This window comes from Labrus mixtus, chromosome 16, assembly GCF_963584025.1.
Source record: "Labrus mixtus chromosome 16, fLabMix1.1, whole genome shotgun sequence".
In the NCBI taxonomy this organism is placed as follows: Eukaryota; Metazoa; Chordata; class Actinopteri; order Labriformes; family Labridae; genus Labrus; species Labrus mixtus.
In genome coordinates, this window is record NC_083627.1 from 8,974,921 (window position 1) to 8,997,434 (window position 22,514).

The 22,514-nt window shown below is 43.1% G+C and overlaps 1 protein-coding gene across 1 annotated transcript in view; it reads right to left on the reverse strand.

Moving 5' to 3' along the window:
• LOC132990763 (retinoic acid receptor beta-like) overlaps positions 1-22,514 on the reverse strand; it is a 74,870-nt gene that overhangs the window by 8,504 nt on the left and 43,852 nt on the right. The window contains exons 5-6 of the mRNA XM_061059163.1: positions 10,969-11,145; positions 1,993-2,197 (exon numbers count right to left, since the gene is read on the reverse strand). Of these exons, the coding sequence (XP_060915146.1) occupies positions 1,993-2,197; positions 10,969-11,145 (382 nt within the window). The remainder of the gene's footprint in view (positions 1-1,992; positions 2,198-10,968; positions 11,146-22,514) is intronic.

Below are 22,514 nucleotides of genomic sequence, written 5' to 3' on the forward strand. Positions count from 1 at the left end.
AAGTTATTTCTCCGTGTGTGCTGCAGCCTCACCAGCAGTGCAAGGACAAATTGAAACTTTGCAAAAGCGGCTGCAGCATCTTCTTCGCTCTGCTGCAATTTTCCCAGCCACACCAAGGCACATAACAAGTCAGCTGAATGCCCAGTCGACCAAAACTTGCAGAATGTCTCTCCATCCATAACATCCTCTGCCCTCATTTTTCAGTCATTGTCATTTTCTCTGTTTGAAGTGTAGTTTTTTTTTTTTTTAGTGTGGAATTTAAGCAAAGGTAAGACCAGAAGCTGAACCACTCTGTAAGTCTTCAAGGACATCCTCTAACTCAAAGGAACATGCTTTTGTTAGACTAACAATACATTTTGCACATATGCTGAGATATACAAAGAACATATGAAACTATTGACCTAAATCAGGGTAAAAGTTTCTGCTGAAAATATGCAAAATCTCCCGTTAAGGACATTATAATGAAGAGTGCTGATGGACCGAGGTGAATGGGATAACACAGGAAAAAGTGAGTGAGTGAGGGAGTGAGTGAATGAGTGAGCAAGTGAGTGAGGGGGTGACTGAGTGAGTGAGTGAGTGAGTGAGTGAGTGAGGGGGTGACGGAGTGAGTGAGTGAGTGAGTGAGTGAGTGAGGGGGTGACGGAGTGAGTGAGTGAGTGAGTGAGTGAGGGGGTGACGGAGTGAGTGAGTGAGTGAGGGTGTGAGTGAGGGTGTAAGTGAGTGAGTGAGTGAGGGTGTGAGTGAGTGAGTGAGTGAGTAATGTGGTGAGCGATTCAGCCGGTGAGTGAGGGAGTGAGTGATGGGGTGACTGAGTGAGTGAGTGAGCGAGCGAGCAAGTGAGTGAAGGGGTGACTGAGTGAGGGAGTGAGTGATGGGGTGAGGGAGTGAGTGAGGGGGTGAGTGAGTGAGTGAGTGAGTGAGTGAGTGAGTGAGTGAGTGAGTGAGCGAGCGAGCAGGCGGGTGAGTGAGTGAGTGAGGGAGTGAGTGAGTGAGTGAGTGAGTGAGTGAGTGAGTGAGTGAGTGAGTGAGTGAGTGAGGGAGTGAGTGAAGGGGTGACTGAGTGAGTGAGTGAGTGAGTGATGGGGGGAGTGAGCAAGCGAGTGGGTGGGTGAGTGAGTGAGTGATGGGGGGAGTGAGCAAGCGAGTGGGTGGGTGAGTGAGTGAGTGAGGGGGAAAACATGTCTCCTACTGGTTTTACTGTTAATATATATATAAATTATAAATCTATGAAATAGTTATCAAACAGTTGGGGGTGAGTGAGCGAGCGAGCGAGCGAGTGAGGGGGTGACTGAGTGAGGGGGTGAGGGGGATGACATTTCTATTCTGCAACTGCTGAGCGGCCAAAATTTGGTGCACGTAATAAAACTGCTTCCGACTGTGTTCTGCTTGCCAGCATGTTCTTTCCCCCTCTTTATACGATACTGTGAATACGTCTAATTACTAAGAGCATCGGTATGAAGGCTTTAACTGCCACAGTGTTGGACTCCGTTGCTTTGTATGCCATCTTGGTTAAGTTGTTAATAATATGGACCTGGGGCTTTTTTTTTTTTTCACCCCCAAACCCATCCCCTACCAATGCCAAGAAATGTTTAGGAGTGCATGTGTGAAAACGGCTTTTAGTAGTATCAGTGAAATAGCAACATACATCTTAAATATAGCCAGCAGTACTTCTCATACACAGTGTTTCTAAACTAGTAAAGGGATCATTTGAAGCTAATGCCTTCTTCTGCTCTTTTAAGATTTATTACGGTGACAAATGTCACTTTTTCAACTTCTTATTTTGTAAAAAGTTTGAATTTTAAAGTTTGAACTGCAAGAGTACGATAAGGCAAGTCCACTTCCTCACATTTTCAACAAGTGATGACCGGTCTAAAGAAAAAGAAAACTTGCTTCTCCTTAATATCTATGTCCTTTTCTTTCCATCTGAGTTCACATCCTTCTGCCCTGCTGTCCTCCCACCCCTCCCCTCACTAAATGCCCCGGCTCGCCCACCTCCAGAGATGAGACAGATGGCGCTGAGGAGGCCTGTCTCTGTGTCGTCCATCTCTATGGGCAGCAGCTGGTTGGCAAACGTGAACACCAAGTCGGTGAGCGGGCCGAAGCCAGCGTTGTGCATCTGCGTTCGGTTGAGGGTGAGCCCGTCGGAGAAGGTCATGGTGTCCTGGTCTGGGGTGTATCTCGTACAGATGCGCAGGATCTGTGGAAGGAACGATAAGTCAGCAGAAATGAGCGGACAGAAAACTTTGTGACATTCAGAGTTTTGATCTGACAAAGAGCATGTTAGCTTTGAGCTCCTTTTAGTGTAATGCAAAATCAGATGCATTGGAGTGCTGCATGGGTGTGAACGCCATTCACAGCCTGTCCTGATGATGATCATTTCTGTAAAAGTGGAAAAGGTTCTGATACAAGCCAAATGAATTCTGCAATTTCTAATCCTGAATCTAATTTTTTTTTTTTACTAATTTTAGCGGTAAATGACTTGCTCAAAGACTTTTGAGTTGCTCTTTTGTTAAATTTATTTTTGGGCGCTTTTTGCATTTATTGTTTAGAACAGCTGAAGAGAGACAGGAGATGATGGAGGGAGAGGGGGGTGGGGGGGGGGGGGGGGGGGGGGGGGGGGGGGGGTGACATGCAGGAAAGGGTTGAGGTCGGATTTGAAACCACGTCAGCTGTGAAGCTGTGTACATTGGGAGCGCATGTACAGCATAACCGCTAGGCTAACAGGCACTCCTTGAGTTGCTCTTTCATGGTTCTTCAACACTCTCACAAATCTCCCCAAAAAAAACTCACTGTGAGCGAGCGGGAGGGGGGCGGTGACGTGTATATGCTGCGACTGGCACACGACTATTATTGACAGCATGCAGTCGACCGCCACGATCTCCATGCACGTTGTGAAAATGCGTCATTATGTTTTCATTCCACCAGCATGTTCTGAATTGTGACTTTCTTGACGTGCACACCACATTGACATAAAGGCAAAACTTGTCATTGTGTTGGACACAGCCTGGATAGTCTCCCGCTGTGACATGCATGTGGTGGATGATCGGCTGTGACAAGCAACTCAGGAGGATTTCAGGGGTAGTTTACCTGAAAGAATTTGTTATTTTGTGTCACTGTGCTTAACAAACATAGAGTGATACAAGACAGTTCAGGCAGGCGACCCCTGCTGCACTGTTCTCACAATCACCTGACAAACACATACAGTAGTCCCAATTCGGCCGTCTATTAAAGCTGAAAAATGTCCCGTCTCTCCCTCTGCTCTGTCAGTGCCTTTTGACATACCACTACTGTGCTTATACTGCCAGACCCACCACCCCCTCCCCGACATGCACCTGCAGGCTCCGACTAGAGGGTTAACGATATTATCTCATCACTCCTCAAATGTCGGCATGTAAAATAAATCTGCATGCAGTGATGAGGACACAAACTATATTCTGCTGCTTCCCCACCAAAAACACCAAACTAACAATTGAGTCAGAGGAAAAGCAACTCCATGGTTCATGGGGCAACCTGCCTGGATGAGAGTGGAAGGCACATATCCATTTGATAAAGTGTAAAAAAATAGATAGAAAAAAGTATTACTTCAATGTGCAGGATGAGCCATCAACATTTTTTATGTTTTCCATAAAATGACCTCATGAGTGATCCTTTAAAAGTTGCCAATGCTTGACAATGAATGGAAGGTTTTTCTGTTTTAAAAAGACCTTAAACATCTGATAATTTCTTTACAACTTTAAAGTCTTATAAGCTTTCATTTTCAGAGTATTAGCCCCCAAACATACAGAACATGACTGACCGCTAATTTGGGGAAGTCAGACTCAAGTGTGAGAGTCTGTGTCCCAAATCTGAACCAAGTCTGACAAGTTTCCATATAGAGCAATAAAAACCAGCATGCAAAAAAAAAAAAACAATGACCTTCCACTCACTCATAGAGAATAACCTCTGTGTACCCTGCTGCACTGCATGTGTGTGTGTGTGTACACCTAATGAAGCCACTGATGCTGATGTGAAGCTCTTTGAAGCTATTTGAGTGGGCTGGCTCTGACAGTGAGTGGCAGGCGTGTCTGCAACATGAAACAGAATAAAACATGGCTACTGGCGGTGACTCGCACCGGCTGGCCAGGCCTGCGCTCGCTCTCACACACGCACACACACACACACACACAAACACACACACACACACACACACACACAGTGTTTGATCTTTCACTCTGACACTCCCTCACCCAGCCCTCGTGCACAATACGTACGCCCTTCACCACAGAATTGTGCTGGTGAGCGGATGTTGATGGCTGAGCGAGAGCCAGAAAGTCATCACAGCCGGCCTTCAACTTCTCACCTCTGAGTCTCTGGGAGTTCAGTTCACTGCTCTGTCACATCTGACAAGTATGACTGAGTCAACACAAACTCCACAGCCCATGCATTATCACTGACACTGTATGCAGCGCACACTGATCCTCATTTACATCAGCATTCATTTAACCAGGTTGATCTGATGAAGCTATTTTACATTTACACCTCACATAAATATGCATCTTCATGCATTAATCATTCATTTGTATTCCCTCACCCACATGCAGATCATCTTGTACCCTGTGCCAGCTCCTCTCTCAATTTTCAATTGTCTCTCGTTTGTCCTTTAAGAGCAAATAACACAACCTTCTCAGAGTGTTTATTCCCTAAAAGGACACCCTCTATGAAGTCGTGCGTTATCAGTGAGTATACAATTAGTCACATCATACAGATATCAGTTATAAGCCAGTAACAAGAGGAATAGGAAAATGTTGCCAGGTTGTACATTTATAAATGTGCAGTTATGAGATGTTAAACCATGTCTGCAGCTGTGATTGGTAAAGGATCATTCTGGCATTTTAACACCTGGAACCATTTTCCCATTACCATTTAAAAATTGAACAATTATAGGAACAATCTCACCACCCCTGGTAGTTGGCACCAGTATTACTAGTCGGTTAAACTAATTGTTAATATTTTTGTTGTTTTAGGCCCACAGCGCTGGTTAAATACAAATGGCAACCTCAAATCTTTTAAAATGAAGCCAATGCGGAAGTACAAAATCCTGCAGTACGTCGAGTGTCCACTTGGCTGGCTCCAGGAACCCAGGAAGTCACATGACTGGCAAAAAAGCAGTTTTTACAGCATAAATAAACATGTTTACAGCCTGGTAGAAAAAACGGAAAAGGTCTGATTAGTGTCATCATTGATTTTATGAACGATACGTGTTATCCATAGTTAGGCGCGTAGCTGACCTGATTGACAGGCGGGCGCCATGTAACGGTTTGTTAAGAAAGTAGCTCAGTCTGTAGGGACTTGGGTTGGGAAACAGAGGCTCGCCTAGTCAAGTCCTGATGCAGACCATAATATGGTACCAGTTAGTCTGGTAGCTGGAGAGGTGCCGGGTCACTTCCTGAGTACTGCCGAGGTGCCCTTGAGCAAGGCACCAAACCCCAAATCACTCTGATGTGCTCCCTGTGTTTAGCAGTGTGAAGCCCCACTCTGACATCTCTCCACTAATACATGTCCACAGATCCTGTTTGTGCATGTGTGTGTTTCAGGCCTTTGTGTGTGAGAAGCATGTCTCAATAACAGAGAGTAAACCAGAACTTCCTACGGGATCAATAAAGTATATAAAATTCAAAAAATAAAACTCATAAATTTAAATTAATAAAATATATTTAACCTTAACAAAGTCAGTCATACTGAGGGCCTGTATAGCTGGGAACTCTTATTCTCTCTTTCTAAATGCTGCCTTATAAAGTACATTAAAAGCACTTTCACTAAGAGTAATAACAAGCAGGTGCATTAGCATTAAATGTAGCCGATTAGCTACATAGCACACATTACCTTAAGTAACATTACAGCAGACTGTTTGAGAAAGTTAACTTTAGTGTGTCACTCTTCTGAATGTGTTTCCAAACTTCTCAGCAGACATCATTTCATCTCCTTTTCCTGAAGTATGAAACCAACTGCTGCAGACTTGAGACTTGCATAATCATCACAGTGAAAATAAGCCATGCTTCTATTTTTGTCGGTTACATAATGGTAGATTTGGGTTGATGCAGCCGAACGTCTGGAAATGGAGCAGAATCAAAGAGGTCTCACGACGTGTCTGCTCCGTGTTTAAAGCCCGACAACGTGGCGCTGACGTCAGCCCAGACACCGGAGGAGCGCTGCCTTCATGTGCAAACTCTCTTTGACTCAGACTTTTTTTTTTTTTCCTCAAAAGTGTTTCTGCTCCACATGAAGGGGTGACGAGAACTAGAGCAAAGGAAACTTTAGCGGTCTGCCGGATATTACAACAATGTGAGACAGCTATCTGCAAGCTTCTTTTAGTGGTTGGCTGCTGCTCACTCCGTCAGGAGCGAAACTTCTGTCTGAGAAACGCTTGTTTGCCGAAGTGGGTTGAAAATTTAAATTTATTTCAAACTTTGATGCAGACTTGGCAGGTTTGATATGAATTAGGGCAATCTTTATAAAGTTTTTGTGAGCTGTGAATTAAGAGTTTATGCTGAAGAATGTTTAATTAAAAAAGATACAATCTCATATTCTGTATATTCTTTTTAAAAGAAGCACTGGCTGTCAGCAGTGTTTCAAAAAGCAGCGCTAGTAGGGCGTCGGTAGCCAAGTGGTTATATTGTGCGCCACATGTACAGAGGTTATAGTCCCTTGCGTAGTGAGTAGTCCAATGGGGTCAGATATTTGTGGGGGAAAGTTGGAGGGGATGAGATTATTTTTCTCATCTTGTTTATTTATGTTAAAAAACTGAAAGTGTGGGGTGCGGGATAGCCTAGCGGTTATGTTGGGCGTCCCATGTGCAGAAGATGTGGTCCTCGTTGCGGCCTTGGGTTCAAATCCAACCTAAGGCCTTTGCCGCATGTCATCCCCCACTCTCTTCTCCCAACATTTCCTGTCTGTCCTCAGCTGTCCTATCTAATGAAGGCAAAAAGGAGGACTACATTGGACTCACACACTCCCGCACCCGAGATCACATCATTCTTCATGACCTCTTCATCACCATGACATCGGTCCTTCATGACCTCCACTGGCTCCCCATCCCCCAGCGTATCCACTTCTAACTCCTCATCATCACCTACAAAGCCCTCCACAACCTGGCTCCCCCCCCTACCTGTCTGAGCTCCTCCACCGACACACTCCCACCCGCACTCTCAGGTCTGTGGATACCGCAGACCTCCTGTCCCCCCCCTGCAGGACCAACCTTCGGTCCTGGGGGGACAGGGCCTTCTCCATTGCAGCTCCCACCCTCTGGAACTCTCTCCCTAAAAACATCAGAGACTCCCCCACACTCACTTCCTACAAGAAATCCCTAAAAACCCATCTTTTCATCACCGCCTACAACCACTGACTCTCATCCTCTTCCCTTGACACTATTTCTATTTTGTATTGTTCTCTTAGTTTTTGCTTTGTTTTTTTTGTTGTTTCCTGTCAAAGCGTCTTTGAGTATTTAGAAAAGCGCTATATAAATCTAATTTATTATCATTATTATTATTATATCCTCCGTACATGGGTTGTGCACACAAAGCACTGCACCACCAGCGCCCCACTTTTCAGCAGCTTAGACGCTTTATTGACCAAGTAGTGCGGTACAGGGTCAACAAACACTAGCTACATTTTCCAACAACAAAGATGAAGAGCACACAAAGCAACAAAACATTGTTTAGCCTGATAAATAAATATTACTGCTCATCAGTCCAATCGTCATAGATTTAAAATAGCCAACTATTTTCTCTTTCATTTCACAACATCATCACACCAATTTTATTGGCTTTAACAACATAACATCCCCAATTTCCCCTCTGGGGATCAATAAAGTATTATTCTATAAAAAAATGTTTTATTCAGCCGAGTGCTCGATCTTAAGTTATCAGGCGCTAGCGGAGCTGACCAAAGTAGCAGATCAGCTCTCAGCTCCTTCTGAATCCAGGAGCAGCACTGTTGGGAGGAGAGAGTTGGGGGTGACATGCAGCAAAGGGCGCCGGTCGCCGTCGGTGTCGAACCCAACGTGGCTGCAAAGACGACTATAGCCTCTGTACATGAGACGCGTGACATAACCGCTAGGCTATATGGCCCCCCATATTTGGAATTGATTTTAAATAATATATTACGATAAATGTCAATACGGCTCACTTTGTTATTGTACTCATAGCTCAGCTCTTTACACGCCTCTCAAGTCTCAGGCCAGGCAAGTTTACACTAACATGACAACACAGCCTGTATTTAATTTGAACTTCCAGAAGTTAAATGCAGCATGAGATAGTGAATATCTGGTTGGTTATATTACTAGTATACTCCTCCTCAGAGTCAAACTGATTTGTTCATCAGTTCAAAAATGGTCTTGATGAGGCATAACAAGCCTATCTTCCCACTTTCTCTTCCTTCCTCTGTCTCTGAGCCATGAAGCATAATTTAATTGGTCGACAACAGCGAGACAAGAGAGGAAGAGACGCAGCCATTCACCTTTTTTTTTTCCATCTCATTACAGAGGCTGCATTAGTACAGGACATTGCTCCACTTAACAACTCCCACATAATAAACAAACAAACATCCAGCCGGCCGGCTCCACAGATGTTTCCACATCTGATCTCCATTAAAAAAAAAAACACTCGGCGACATTAACAAACACAGAGCGACAGACTGACCCATGTGAAAAATGCGTGTGCAATCTAATCTCTGCTTCAGACGGCTACTCCTCATGAAGAATCTAATTGACTGGCGTGATCAATTCAACGGATTTTCTTGATTTTTATTGGCCAGCCGAGTAGGTCAACCAATGAGGTTTGAGGATTGCTCTAATGGGAGCTGAGCTTGAGGTTAAACCTTGTAGATCTAAGGCTATCGATTCACCAACACAGTCGATGGATTCTTACAGAACAACAAGAGTGAAATAAGAAAATAAACACTATCAAGAAGGAAACTTCCTGATGTGTAAAAGAGGTGTGTTTATATAACCGACACCGCTGTGAACAGTTCAGGGAAGGTTTTTAGCTCATCACTGAATATTTTAGAGTTCAGACTCCACTGAAGAAGCATCTAAACTGTGTATCTTAGACTAACTCTTGTAAACTAGTTCACAGTCTGATGACGAATGTACATAAAAAAGCAGGAAAGAGACTGGGACTCTGTGTGACTCAAACGTGAAATGAAAGTATACCAAGACCCCAACGTTTTTTTTTTGGAGATTCCTTTGGCCGCAGTCTGAACTCCAAAGTATTCAAACATTTTGGATTTGGGACATCAGCTGTGGACTTTAACTGTACAAAAGTAGACATTGCTAAACTATCTGTGTTGGCATGTTCGGTGCTATACCCCCGTGGTTATTTGGCACCAAAAGTGACTATATGTGGACAAGAGTTGTCCGGCTACATTTCGGACCCCCTCGTACCATATTCCACCCCTCGTCTACTCAGATCGTCCAATCCTGGGCTTCTTTCCCTCCCCCGCTCTAATTATGAAACAAAAGGTGGTCGTGCCTTCGCTGTTTTAGCCCCCACTCTTTGGAATCAACTCCCACACACCTTCAGATCAGCAGAATCTTTGGACTGTTTCAAGAAGCATCTAAGAACTCACCTGTACAGACGAGCCTTCATGTAACCCCTAAACCCTTTCTTGTGCCTCTTTTGTACTCTTTTGTGTGTGTTTCCTTCTTCTTAACCTTGGCTTGTTCGACTTTGTGATTCATTTATGTAAAAAAAAATTCTCACTGTATAAATGGTTTGATTGCTTTTATCTGTGAAGCACTTTGTAACTAAGTGTTTTAAAAGTGCTATATAAACAAAGTCTTACTTACTCACTTACTTATCAATCAATCACGAGGAAGTCCCGCCCTAAAGCATACTCGATGTGACTGTGTTGAATTCAAGTTTACAGAATGGACATCACGATGCGCCGAAGAAGGCTTGAAATTTAAGATTGAGACTTTAACATTTTTCTTATATGTTTTGTTTTCTATGCTGATCTTGTTCAATGTGTGTGAATGTGAAAACATGATGTTGCTGCGCTTCTCTGTTTACATGCTGATCTTTGTTTACGTTGTTTTGATTTATTATTGATTCAACTGTAGAGGCAGCTGCTTGTGTGCAGCGCTGGAGTCAATGACAAATATCCCCAAGAGAACAGAAACGTGTATTTAACAGCATCATATGGTATGGTATCATAAACTCATGACGAATATGTTCACCGGGGTAATAAATCAACCGAGAAGTCAGACCAGTTTCTCGAAACTGCAGTAATAGGTCACTAGCAAAGATGCTAGTTTAAGGCACTTCCTCATTGGCTTCACTGTTGAAACAAGAGGATTCATCCACTCGTCATAAAGTCTGCAGCTATACAGGTAACACCGGCACATATTTACACATTTCCACTTAAAATATTATGAATGCCAAGTTGGGCGATGACTATAGATATTCATATTTATTCATCGCTCAAAGGAAATTAATGAAGAAAGAATAAAGTAAACATGGAAATATCTTCTTGAACTTTGGAACCGTTAGATTGTTGTTAAATGTCCCTTACTTTCTGGTGTTCCCGTTACTTCTCTTTAAAGTTCCCATCCAGTCAAACAGGTGTTTCTCCTATTGTGCCGTAGGGCTGTACTACGGATTGTGTTCAAGTTGTTCAGTAAATATTTCAATGTTCGTCCTTTTTTCCAGTCAGTAAAAACAACAATAATCTAGAGCCTATCTGAGTCTCTGGTTTCCCTGTCAAAATTTAAAAAAAACACTGTTTTACATAAGCAGTCTAGATGTTTCATGAGGTGGTAATTGTATGAATTTTTAACCAAGCATGTCAGAAACTGTAGCTCTGAGTTTTCTACCAACTTTGCAAAACAAAAAAGCATCAAAATGCTGCAAACTTCGGCAACGGAGAGACACGTCTAATCTCCTAAACAGGAAGTTGGTTCCGTTTTGTAAAAAGAAAAGCACAAGCACCCACCAGAATGTCCAGGCAGGCAGCTTTCAGGAGCGTGATCTGGTCCGCGATGGTCAGCGCCGTGAAGCCAGGCACTCGTTTGGCAAATTCCACGATCTTGATAATGCACTTAGTGGCCAGCTCACTGAACTTGTCCCACAGGCCCAGGTCCAGCCTCACGCGGTGGTCTGCACTCGAGTTCTGCAGCACACACACACACACACACACACAAGGAAATAAAGGGTAAGACGCCAGGGGATGACGAGGCAGCTACTTTGCACAGACGGCTGCTAATGATCTCCTCACTCTGCTCTATATGTGTCACACTTACACAGTAAATAGGCTCCATAAACCGGAGCTCGCAGACACACTGGCAGGATTGTTGTTGTGAATACGCTGAGCTGTGCTGAGCCGAGCCGAGCCGAGCCGGGCCCTGAGATAATGAGCCTAACAGTGTCAGTGGGATGCTTTGGCAATGACGGGATGCAGAAACAGAGCTGTGACAGGTAGCACTGAGTGGTTTGAAGCCAGAGGTGCCATTGATACAGATATATGGTCCATAACCCGACACACACTCAGACTGGAGAGGGAGCTATAGGGATGGGAGGAATGAAGACTTAGGAAAAGGAATGGGGGAAAAGTGGAGGTAAAAGTACCGTAAGGCACCAGAGAGAGGAAAGGAGGAGATGAAATGGCAGATGAAAGGGAGGAAAGTTAAGTATTTGAGAGCAGAGAGGGATTAAGGGAGGATTTTTTTCTCCAGGGAGGTGATGTGTGAGCTCAGGTGAGAATGAATCATCAGTTTGTTGATTTTAAGGCCTTTGATTCCGAATCCTGCAATAGCTTCTGCGTGCTCTCGTTTTCAACTTTGAATACCAGTTTTAAAGTAGAATTTCACGTCTGTGCATGTATGTCTGCTGCAACCTATCTTTCATGCTACATGACAAATAAGCATGATATTTTGACTGCATGCTCATAGCTGCAGTGATTCATAATAAATCCGTTGACTTTTGTAACATCATTGCCTCTAGATCAAAAACCTAATCTCTACTGCAAATCTAATCAGAGACGAGGAGGGACAAACAGGGCTCATGCATGATCTACTTCTATCATTAGCTGCAGACAAAACAATGTGTATAGATATCTCTGCCAGGTGTAATCCTGTTAGAATCCAAAAAAATCTGTAAATGAAATGCAGAATCTGTTTCTGGAGGTCTGGCTTTTAGTATGAGAAGTCTGTATGGAGAGCAAAAGAAGAAAGAAGGACGTCTACCATAGTGACATCAAACATTTTAGATTGAGCACACCACATCTGTTTGATGATGTTTCATCAAAAATACAAGCAGAGTTAATTTTTCCTGACGTCCTGTAAGGCATCATCAATGATGGATCCATCCAATCCGATCTCCAGTCGCCAAACCTTTTACAAATCTGCATCATGATGTTATTTCAGCAAGCTTAAGCCCTGCTTATTGAAGTAAATCACAAGAAATCAGTTTCATACTGCTTAAGTAAGCCAGAGTGAAGCCTCTGTGTAACTTACTATTTACAGTTAAACTGAGACTCACCAGAAACAGATGAATCTGTAGCTACTCTGAAGGATGAAATGAAATAATGAAGAGGCAGCTTTTATTTTCCTGACATGTCTGGATGAGAGAATTTCAGTACGCTTTTTATCTTAACACACCATAGCTTCTGAAGTTGCTAACTGAATTGGAAACAATGCACGATACAGGGATGTACACTCTGCTCTCGCTCGGTCACTCTCTCTCTTTCTATTTTAAGCTGTATCCGTCACCGTCCTCTTAGCCTCAGCCATTGTATCAGACAGACTGGCTTTGTTATAGCTGAAGGCTGGTGTGTGTGTGAACCACTGATGTAAAGCTGTACGCACTTTTCCTTACTCGAGACTACATCGCTCATTTCGCTGTCAAAGTAACAAAGTGCTGAAAGCGGCTGACCGGGGAAAAGTAACATATTGTTGCTTTAACCAACCTCATTCTCTTGTTTTCTTAAATTTAGGGTTGTTTGTAGGTCTCTTTGACACTTTCTTATTGTTCCCTATTACTAAAATGATTCAGTCTGTGAAGAAAAAAACATGTATACACTGAATTCAAACGCACAAGGCATTATCAATCAATCAAAATCTATTTGTATAGCACTTTTCATACAACAATGTATAACAAAGTGCTTTTACAACAACATAAATCAAACAGCAACAACATGACTCCCTCCAAAAACTAAGGTAAAATAACTACTACTACTATAAAAACAGGTACTGACAGACTGAGGAAACACTATTATTAATTCTTAATGAGGAAACACAGGAGGGTAAAAATGTAATAAAACTAGATAAAATCTGATTCAGTTAAAAGCTAGACTAAAAAGGTAGGTCTTGAGCTTGCTTTTAAAAATGTTTACATTGTGTTCTGCCCTCACGTCTCCAGGTAAATTGTTCCACTGACGGGGGCCGTGGTAATAAGAAGATGCCTCACCGTAGGTTTTAGTTTGGACACTTGGAACAACTAAAAGACCACTTCCAGAAGACCTGAGGGCTCTGGTGGGCTCATAAGATAAAAGCAAGTGGGATAAATAGGTGGGAGCAAGACCATTAAGATATTTAAAAAAACAATAAAATAATCTTAATATCAATTCTAAAAGACATTAGAGCATAAAGTGCATTATAATAATGGTTATAAATGAAAGAACGATCAGTTCACAGTGTGAATGTTTTGCACTAGTCTGTCAGTTGAGGCGTTTGAAGTCATCATGTGAGTTTACGAAGCTAACGCAGGGTTTATGAACGTTAAGCCGTTCAGCTCAGATGAGAAATAAACAGTCTGTGTTTACCTGCTGTGTGCAGCTTGGAATAAACACAGCAGCTGCTCTGAACATTTTTGGAATATTAAAATAACAGCCTTAATATTGGTCTAATGCAACGACAAGTCTTTGAAGAAGTGAGAATAAGAATCTGGCCTCAGGTCTTGAGCTGGCTCTGGTCTTCATGAGTGCAGGCAGGGTTCAGGTCTCTGTGTGATCTGCAGACTGAACATGTTTCGGCTCTAATTGGACTTCTTTTCAGCCATGTCACTGTGTTTATGAACTTAGCCAGCGAGTAGCGTGTAAGTATTACCAAAACCGTTAATGGTCAGAACTGAATTAATGGAATAAAGTTTTCATAAACTTGAGTTTCCCAACATTTCTGGTTTCTAGATCTCTGATGAAGATACTGTTCTATATTGATAAGGAGGCCATTTTCTGTGGAAACTATATAACTTGGGCTGCACGGGGGTGCAGTGGTAAGCGAGGAAGTTCCTGGTTCGAATCCCCACGGACAGGAGCCTCTCTGTGTGGAGTTTGCATGTTCTCCCCGTGCATGTGTGGGTTCTCTCCGGGTACTCCGGCTTCCTCCCACGGTCCAAAGACATGCTTGTTACGTTAACTGGTGACTAAAATTGTCCATAGGTGTGAATGTGAGTGTGTCTAGTTTTCTCTATATGTCAGGCCTGTGATTGGCTGATTAACAGTCCAGGGTGTAACCCCGCCTCTCGCCCAATGACAGCTGGTATCAGCTCACGCCCCAAGGTGAATGCATTTGATAATTTTTTTATTGATATTTTGGATCTTAATGACCAAAAGAAACAAACAGTTTTGGTTTTGCAACAGAAGACAGCAGTGGGAGAGAGGCTGTAACATCTGCAACATGAAGCATCAGAGTAAGTCAACGTAAGTGTTTTCATGTAGCACAAACTGGGTCAGATTTTTATTCCCAGTGTCTGTCAACATTACAGAAAGAGCCACATACTGTTTTTAAGTCATTTTTCTTTAAATCCACCAGACTCCTTTGACAAAAAGTTCTAATTGGACCTTGAAGAAAACAGTAGTTGCTGGTCTACAGCGGCCTCTCTCAGTTTTGGGTTTTTTAAAGGTTGCTTCAGGTTTGCTTTAAAAAACAAGGTTTCTTTTCATTTAACAATGAATAGTTCCTCAACAACAAAAAACAGGAAGCAGCAAAACAGGTGGATGGTAAGCATTGAGGGACTAGCTGCTTGCTCCAGTTCATTTGTTGGAGGAAGGAAGAAATGCCTTGCTTAACTTGTATTGCGAACCTAGCGAATATAGTAATATAATATAAACTACTGCACACAGCTGTAACAAAAATCTGCGTCTTTTTTTGCTTCATTGTTCATTTTATCTCCTTCTTAATTTCCACCTGATGGATGAATGGTAAATATCTCAATTGGAAGCTAGTTTAAATCTTGTGAACAACACTGCAAGATCCCCAGTCTTTGCAAAAAAAAAAAAAAAAAGTCTGTGTCTCTGTAGACATCTTGAGATTAATAAAATGTGTTTAAAAGCAGTTTGCATTGTATGGTAGGCATCTTCTAAGTTTATACCGACTTGTGCTTCATCCTTTTCATTGGATATCCGTTTTGGTCTTGTGTAGTAAACATGATTTTTAAGTGACTGTTTCCTTTTTGGAGTCCACTCTCCCTCTTTAGAGTGTTTCTCAAATTATGTACCAGAGTTAAAGCTTGTGCATTTTAACAAACAATAAACACGGATAAAAAAAAGGTGCATTTACAGCAACGTCTCGGGGCCTGCAGTAACACTGAGCGATGTTGTGAGCGTAAACAGAATGATTCACAGGCCTTAGGAAAAAGACTTTGTGCTGCTGTGAATGACTGAAGTATAGCCTTTTATTCTCAGTTCATAAATACATCTGCAAAGAGACGCTGACAAACAGTGAATTGTGTCTCTGAACACACTCTTTAGACATTTCAGATGTTTATCCGGCATTCAAAGCTGTAATGAAGCCAGCTGCACAAAGGAAATGACCTCTAATCAAACGGGATTTTCTCACAAACAGGAGGATCAGAGTGGAGTGGACAGTGCGCTTTTTGCCTGCCTTAAGTTACAGCTTTGGTCATGACTTGTAATTTGTTTTTCAAATTATATTTCAAAGGACTCATTCTCTCTCAGACTCTCTCAAAGAAAGTACTGTCTGGAGCACACGAGTCACTTAAGGCTAAGGACTTCCTTCCTCAGAAACTGTATCGAAACGTTAGTCCTTTACAACCAAAATCATTTTGTCTTAAGTGACTTGTGTGCTCCGATTCTTCCTTTGGTTTCCCCCATTGAAGGAGTCCATTGAATTATAACATGAATGTCAAAGGTCCTTCTCTGAGAGCACCAACCTCCATTTGAAGAGCGGCTGAAGTTCAAGAGTTTCCTCCAACAGTACTTTGTAATTTGTCACATTTAGTTTAAAGGAAGTATGTGCGACTTTTTGATCCAGTAGATGTCGCCCTCGAGCACCAGCATGAAACCAAAACAAACTGCTGTTTGGCCACACCTCCGCTATTCTGAAGCCTCCGCTCTCCTCCCGCGGCACACCTGCCAACCCCCTCTCCACGCGTTCACACGAAGGAGTTATGAATTAGAACGCACCATAATTAAACTCCATTTAGCGCAAGGGGCGGAAAAAAATTGTCCTGTGCTCGAGCTGCAATCACCTGTGGTCTACACTGTTGTGTTAGCATGCTAATGTTAGCACACTTTGGTTAACTCATAGCTTCATATTGCACATGACACAGAATGACCGAGATCTAAAGACACTTACATGACATCCAAATAAGCAATGAGCATGTTCTTCTTCTTTTCTAAAACAGCTTTAATACACAAGGCCGTCCCCTCTGTGTAAACATTTTGTAAACACGGCCCAACAATAGTAGAGCCAGCAGGACCCGAGCTTCTCACTCATCGTAGACCGTCATGACTCAGAGACGTTTATACAGGATGTACTTCATTTCTGCCGTATTTATGTGTAAAATCTTGCACATTCTGCCTTTAAAACAACAATATAACTCAGTTGTAGCGTTTGCCATGTCAAACCGAGTATTGTACAAACACATAAATTATAAACTGCAGGCAAGCGATGAACTCCAGGAAAACGGAGCTTTAAATAACTTAAGCACATCAAAACCCAGACAAAGAGAATATTAAAGTTAGAGAGAAATAAGAATATCAGTCTGATGAGTCAATCTTAAATTTTAATTCTCATATTTTAACTTTTAAAGTGGAACCAGAGGGGAACACATGTCTACTCTGCAGTCTTCAGAGGGATGCAGCGAGAGAAAAGACAGACTGTAGGAGTTTTGTTAACCCCCGTCCCAGGGGTGTTATATAATCCTTAAACTCATTCCAAATACGACAGAATTCATCTTTCTGTGTTTTTATTCCAAACTCAGAAAAGGCCAAACTGAAACCATTACATTCGTTAACACGTTCTTCTATATGTGCGAGCTATAAGGGGAATATATATCGGGGATTCTACATCCTTTGGCACAAAATGACAAATACGTAGGCACAAAAACTTTTCTTGTAATTGACACTGACAGGCGTCCATGGTTATGCAAAGTGTCTGAATTACGGAAAAGATCCCTTCGGTGGTCGACCTCTTCAGGGACGGCGCCAGGATTTTTTTTTTTCTCGGTGCTGAGGGGGAGTTTGACGTTTATGTTGGGTTGCTATTATTACAGTTTATTTAAAAACTACCAAAATACGTGAGGGGGCTTAACCGAGATCTATGATGGGGCTATAGCGCCCTGGTGTAGCGCCGTGCTTGGATCTCTTCCTTAAAGAGTAAGACCCAATTTCAATCAAATCAGAAACAACTGATAAGTTACTCTCTTTAAAGACACCAGACTTCATTGGCAGAAACAGTAATATTATCTTCCACAACCGTATCGTATTGTGTGGTATTATTTCATACCGTACCCTATCCTATACTTTGCTATCCTATCATACCATACTGTGTCGTAGAGGTGGGGAAAAAAAATGGATTCATGTAAAAATCGAGATTCTTCTCTTAATTAATTCCAAAAATCTAAAAAAAAAAAATGGGCTAATCAGTCACTCCCTGCTAAGTGCTAAGGCTAGCTCTTTAACTCAGCAAGACATTCAGCCAGTCTCACAGATGACTGGAGTAGATCCTGAAGTATGTACTGATTCATACATAGACTTTGAATCATGAATCCAAAATCGTTCTGAATCGAATTGTGACCCCAAGAATCGAAATCGAATCATGAGACACCCAAACTCACTCTACTGGGTCGTATCGTTTGTTGTGTCATTTCAGATCGTATAATTTCTATCCTATCATACCGTATCGTATTGTGTCTTACTGTGTCATATACTATCCCATCGTACCATATTGTCTTGTATTGTATCCTATCATAATCGACCGGTTACAAAGAAGGACTGAAGAGAATATAACACGGGACAAAGAACTGATGATGATGTGCAGGAAGGTGAGAAAGGTTCTCCAGCCCTGAAGCTGCTGAAGAAAGATCAGCAGGTGGAAAAAAAAAGTGACCAACTAATATGACATCCTTTACTGGAAATCCAATATGTACTCAATATGTTGGTACTCTCACGTTAACATCAGTCTAAGCCCAGCCTGGGGAGCTCGTTCAGTGTGAGATGGCTTTAACACAGCAGCCGCCTGCAGCCCACGACCAGCGCAGACAGCTGGAGCGTCCCTCTGCTCCTCAGCACATCAATCCCCCCCCAGGTCGTTACAGTGAGGCAGTTAGCACCGCGCCTGCTGCTGGACACTGTCACCAGCAAATAAAATCTATTGTGTGGCCACCCAAGAGAGAGAGAGAGAGAGAGAGAGAGGGAGGGAGGGAGTGGAGATAAAGGGAGACAGCAGAGAGGGAGAGAGAGAGAGTCGGAGAGGGAGAGATCATTAAACATGATCTGGGGTTAAGTGAGAGGCACATTAGGGCCGTGCTTAAATCACACACAACGAGCTACAGTCGACACAACAGCACTACGGACGCACATTCCACTGATTGACGTCCAGTTTGATGGGGAGGGAGGAGGTGCAGAGACATGAGAGAGAGAGAGAGAGAGAGAGAGAGAGAGAGAGAGTTTGCACAGTGCACATATATGTTGGGGGGGAGGAGGTTTCTGATATTAAAGCAACTTATCTTTCTCTTCCCTCTGGGTGGAGAGAAAGAGAGGGAAGAGAAAAGGGGAGCTGAGGAGGATAATTTGCTGTTTCAACCCTCCTGCAATCTCAGTCAATTACACAAGTCCCATAATTCAATAGAGTGAAACAAGGAGGTTGCACGGGATTCCTAATTTCATTGAAGAACATTTATAAAAACAAATTAGACAAGTTACGATGTTGGAAAAAAACAAGCTGGTGGAGCAGAAGTGAGGGCTCTGCATGTTGTGTGTACAGAGGGAGGCGGTAAACGCAGGCAGCGCAGGCTTGTGTGTACAGACGCAGGAGGCACAGGGCAGTAAAAGCAGGCAGCACCTGTGACGGATAGCAATGGCAGAAAAACTGTAATGTGGCTAATATCGCCAGACAGGGCTGAGCTACTGTACAGCAGCTGCCTGCAGCCGCCTGATCGCTAATGTTTTATTTTGTCTTTGAAAGTGCCGGGCTCGTTTTTCATCACCATCACTGTCAATGAAGCGTTATTCATTGTGGAGCTAAGCCCTCTCACTCGCGCAGCTATCTCAACTAACCCGGCAATGAACTCCTAAATCACTGCAGACTAGGATTTGAATATTTCACCACATAATTGGAGCTTTAACCTAATCTAGGGGCGCGGGAGCTCCTCTTCTGTTTCCGACGAGGAGGACTCAAAAGGCGCATCAGGATCCAATCGCTTGTAATAATGAGGAACTTCTCACAGTCTGTGAGCAAGCATAATTACCACTGATCCAGATTAAGGCTTTATCTGAGGCCCGACTGCCACTCCAACAAACAGCAAACACTGGCTTATATCACAACCAGGGAGCAAGCTTTTTGCTATTTTGTCCTCCTATTTTCAGCTGCCTGAAAGCAGACTGTTTATTTTGTAAAAATCAGGGAATGGGATGAGGGTGGAGTGGGGAGGGGTTACAGCGATTAGGAGCTTTGTGTTGGGTTTGAAAAGGGGAAAATAAAAGAGTTATGGAGACGGAGGCTTACTGTACATTGAAGCGACAGCAGCAGCTGCACACAGTGGAGAGCTCATCGCTGCACTGTGTGACAATTTGCTCCACTTAAGCATCTCGTACACATCTGTGCTCGGAGGGTTTATTGTCAGTGACTGAATGGCTTTCATCACTGCAACAAGAGAGACATTACTGCACATTATGGCAGCTCAGCAGGTTTGTTTTTCTTACTAGAGACTGTATTTGACATGAGTGACAGTTGTCATGAGATTTCCAAACTAGCATTCGCAGAGTCTTTAAACATGCCCCGCCCCCCCCTTCCTGCTCCAAACACCCCCTAAGTGTCAGTCATCTCTCATTGGAATCTATATGTAAGTCATCTCTCAAAACAAACACATTAGACGCTGTCAGCTCCCTGCATAATGCTGCCACGCCGACATGTCAATCAAACACCGCTATCTCTGCTAGCTATCAAACCTGCACCCGGTCCTGCAGCTCGAACAGCTCGCCTGTCAAAGCCTCATGAAACTCAGTGGAAACAAAACAATGGCTTTTACAGAGTCATGTGCTCGCTCTGGAGCTTTTCTCGACACTAGTCTGACCTACAACTTTTGCACTGAGTCATGACAAGTGCAGACGTGTCCCTCGGGGGGGGGGGGGGGGGGGGGAGAAACGCTATCTGTCGCTCAGAATGTGTCCTTTTACAGGGTCGACGGGCTTAGCGAAGCGGACAAGTGAGGGCCAGATGTGTCCAACTGACGAGTCTCTTCTTCAAGGACCTGCGAGGATTACGTTCCCCTCCATATCTGGCCTTTCGTGAGTTGTTAGTTTAGCCTGGGGTTTGAGGGTTTGGGGGGAGGTTCAGGGACGCCGCAGACCTTGACGTCTGCTGGGAGGTGACGGGAGGAATAAAGCTCTCACAAACCCCCGACAAGCCTCACGACGCCCAGCTTAGCGCTGTCGCACACCAGGGGACGGATCCACTGCTTCCGCGCACATTTTTGATTCATGGCAGCAGATAATGACACAAGTTGGATCAGCTGAATTTATTCCACTTTTCAGACATGTCAAAACCTGGTGGCTCTTTTGACGCCCGCCTCCAGCAGACTGATGGGCAGCTGCCTAGCTGCAAACATTCCCCCCGATGAGAGTTTGATGTTTGCAGCCATACAGCATCTCTCAGTCCTGACAGCTCTCCCTTAATTTCCCCTCTCACCATTGCATGGCGTATATAAAAACTGGGGTAAACAAACAATGCTACCATCTTGAATCTGTCTCACCAGGGGCCGCTGGAAGTCATGATGTGTTAGCTGCACGGTAGCTGGCATAATGCATGATTTCTATTGTCTCCCCATCACGCTTAATGTCCAATCAATGGCTCTTGTGAGCAGAAGAAGACGAAGTGTCGGCGAGGATTCGCCTGGACAGTCAGCTGCATTAGAGAGGGATTTAGAGTACAGTACAAGAGATTGATTATCATTATGAGCTCGGCACTCACAGCTACTGTGTAAGAGTGGATCAAAGGAGCATAATGGAGCCGTAAGCAACCCGGACTTATGGAGCCAAAGATGCAAACTGCAGCTCTGCTTATAAGTTCATAATCAACCCTATAAAAACCGAAAGTGTTCTGGTGGTTTGGGGACGTCAGAAAATATGTTTGGGATGAGCAGAGATCTTTCACGGGATGCTTGTGGGACCGAAGTATTCTATATGTTTTGTACCTACTCACACCGTATGACACCGTATGACGCACAAGGACCACTCAGGTCGTCTGGGGCAGGCCTCCTCACTGTGCCCCGGATAAGTATGAGGCAGCTTTTGGTTTTTATGCCCCCCCCCCCCCCCCCCCCCCCCACACACCTCTGGAACAAACTGCTAGAGAGTCTGAGGTGTGCTAAAACAGTTGACACATCTAAATCAGGGCTCAAAACATTTCTGTTCTATGTGGCATTTGAGTAAGCCATCATGTCGGTTATTAGAGACATTTACCTGCTTTGCTTTGTTTTACTCACAGATATGTATATGTGTGTATTTACAATACGTTTTTACTGTCAATTACTTTTTATTCAACTTATTTGTATCCAAATCTTATTTTTACCCACTGTTTTTACCTCAACTTGTATTGCCTTCTTAGATTTTGTTTATTGTATTTTTACTATCTTGTGAAATGCTTTTTGTGCCTATGTAAAGCACTTTGAATTGCCTGGTGTCTGAGTCATTAGAGTAATAGATGATAGATAGATAGATAGTAGCAGGTTACAGGACGTCCATGACATGAAACATTTGTTACAAATTAAACCACAAAACCGACGCCCCTCCCTCCCATACATATATATTAACCCGAAAAAAGATTTAAAGAATACCCCTAGATGAATCAAACTTAAACTGTGCAATTAAAAATAGATTTATACGAGAAATGTACATAACCCGTGCAGGGATAAAAAAAGATGTGAGATTTAAACAAGAACCTATAAACAGTTGAGGAAAAAATCTGTAATTAGACCTGAATATAAAGAAATATAAAATTAAAAAAATGACTAAACTGGAGCTCCTGTTAAATATTCAAAATGAAATGCACCCAAAGCTTTAATTGATCTGCTGTTTACTAC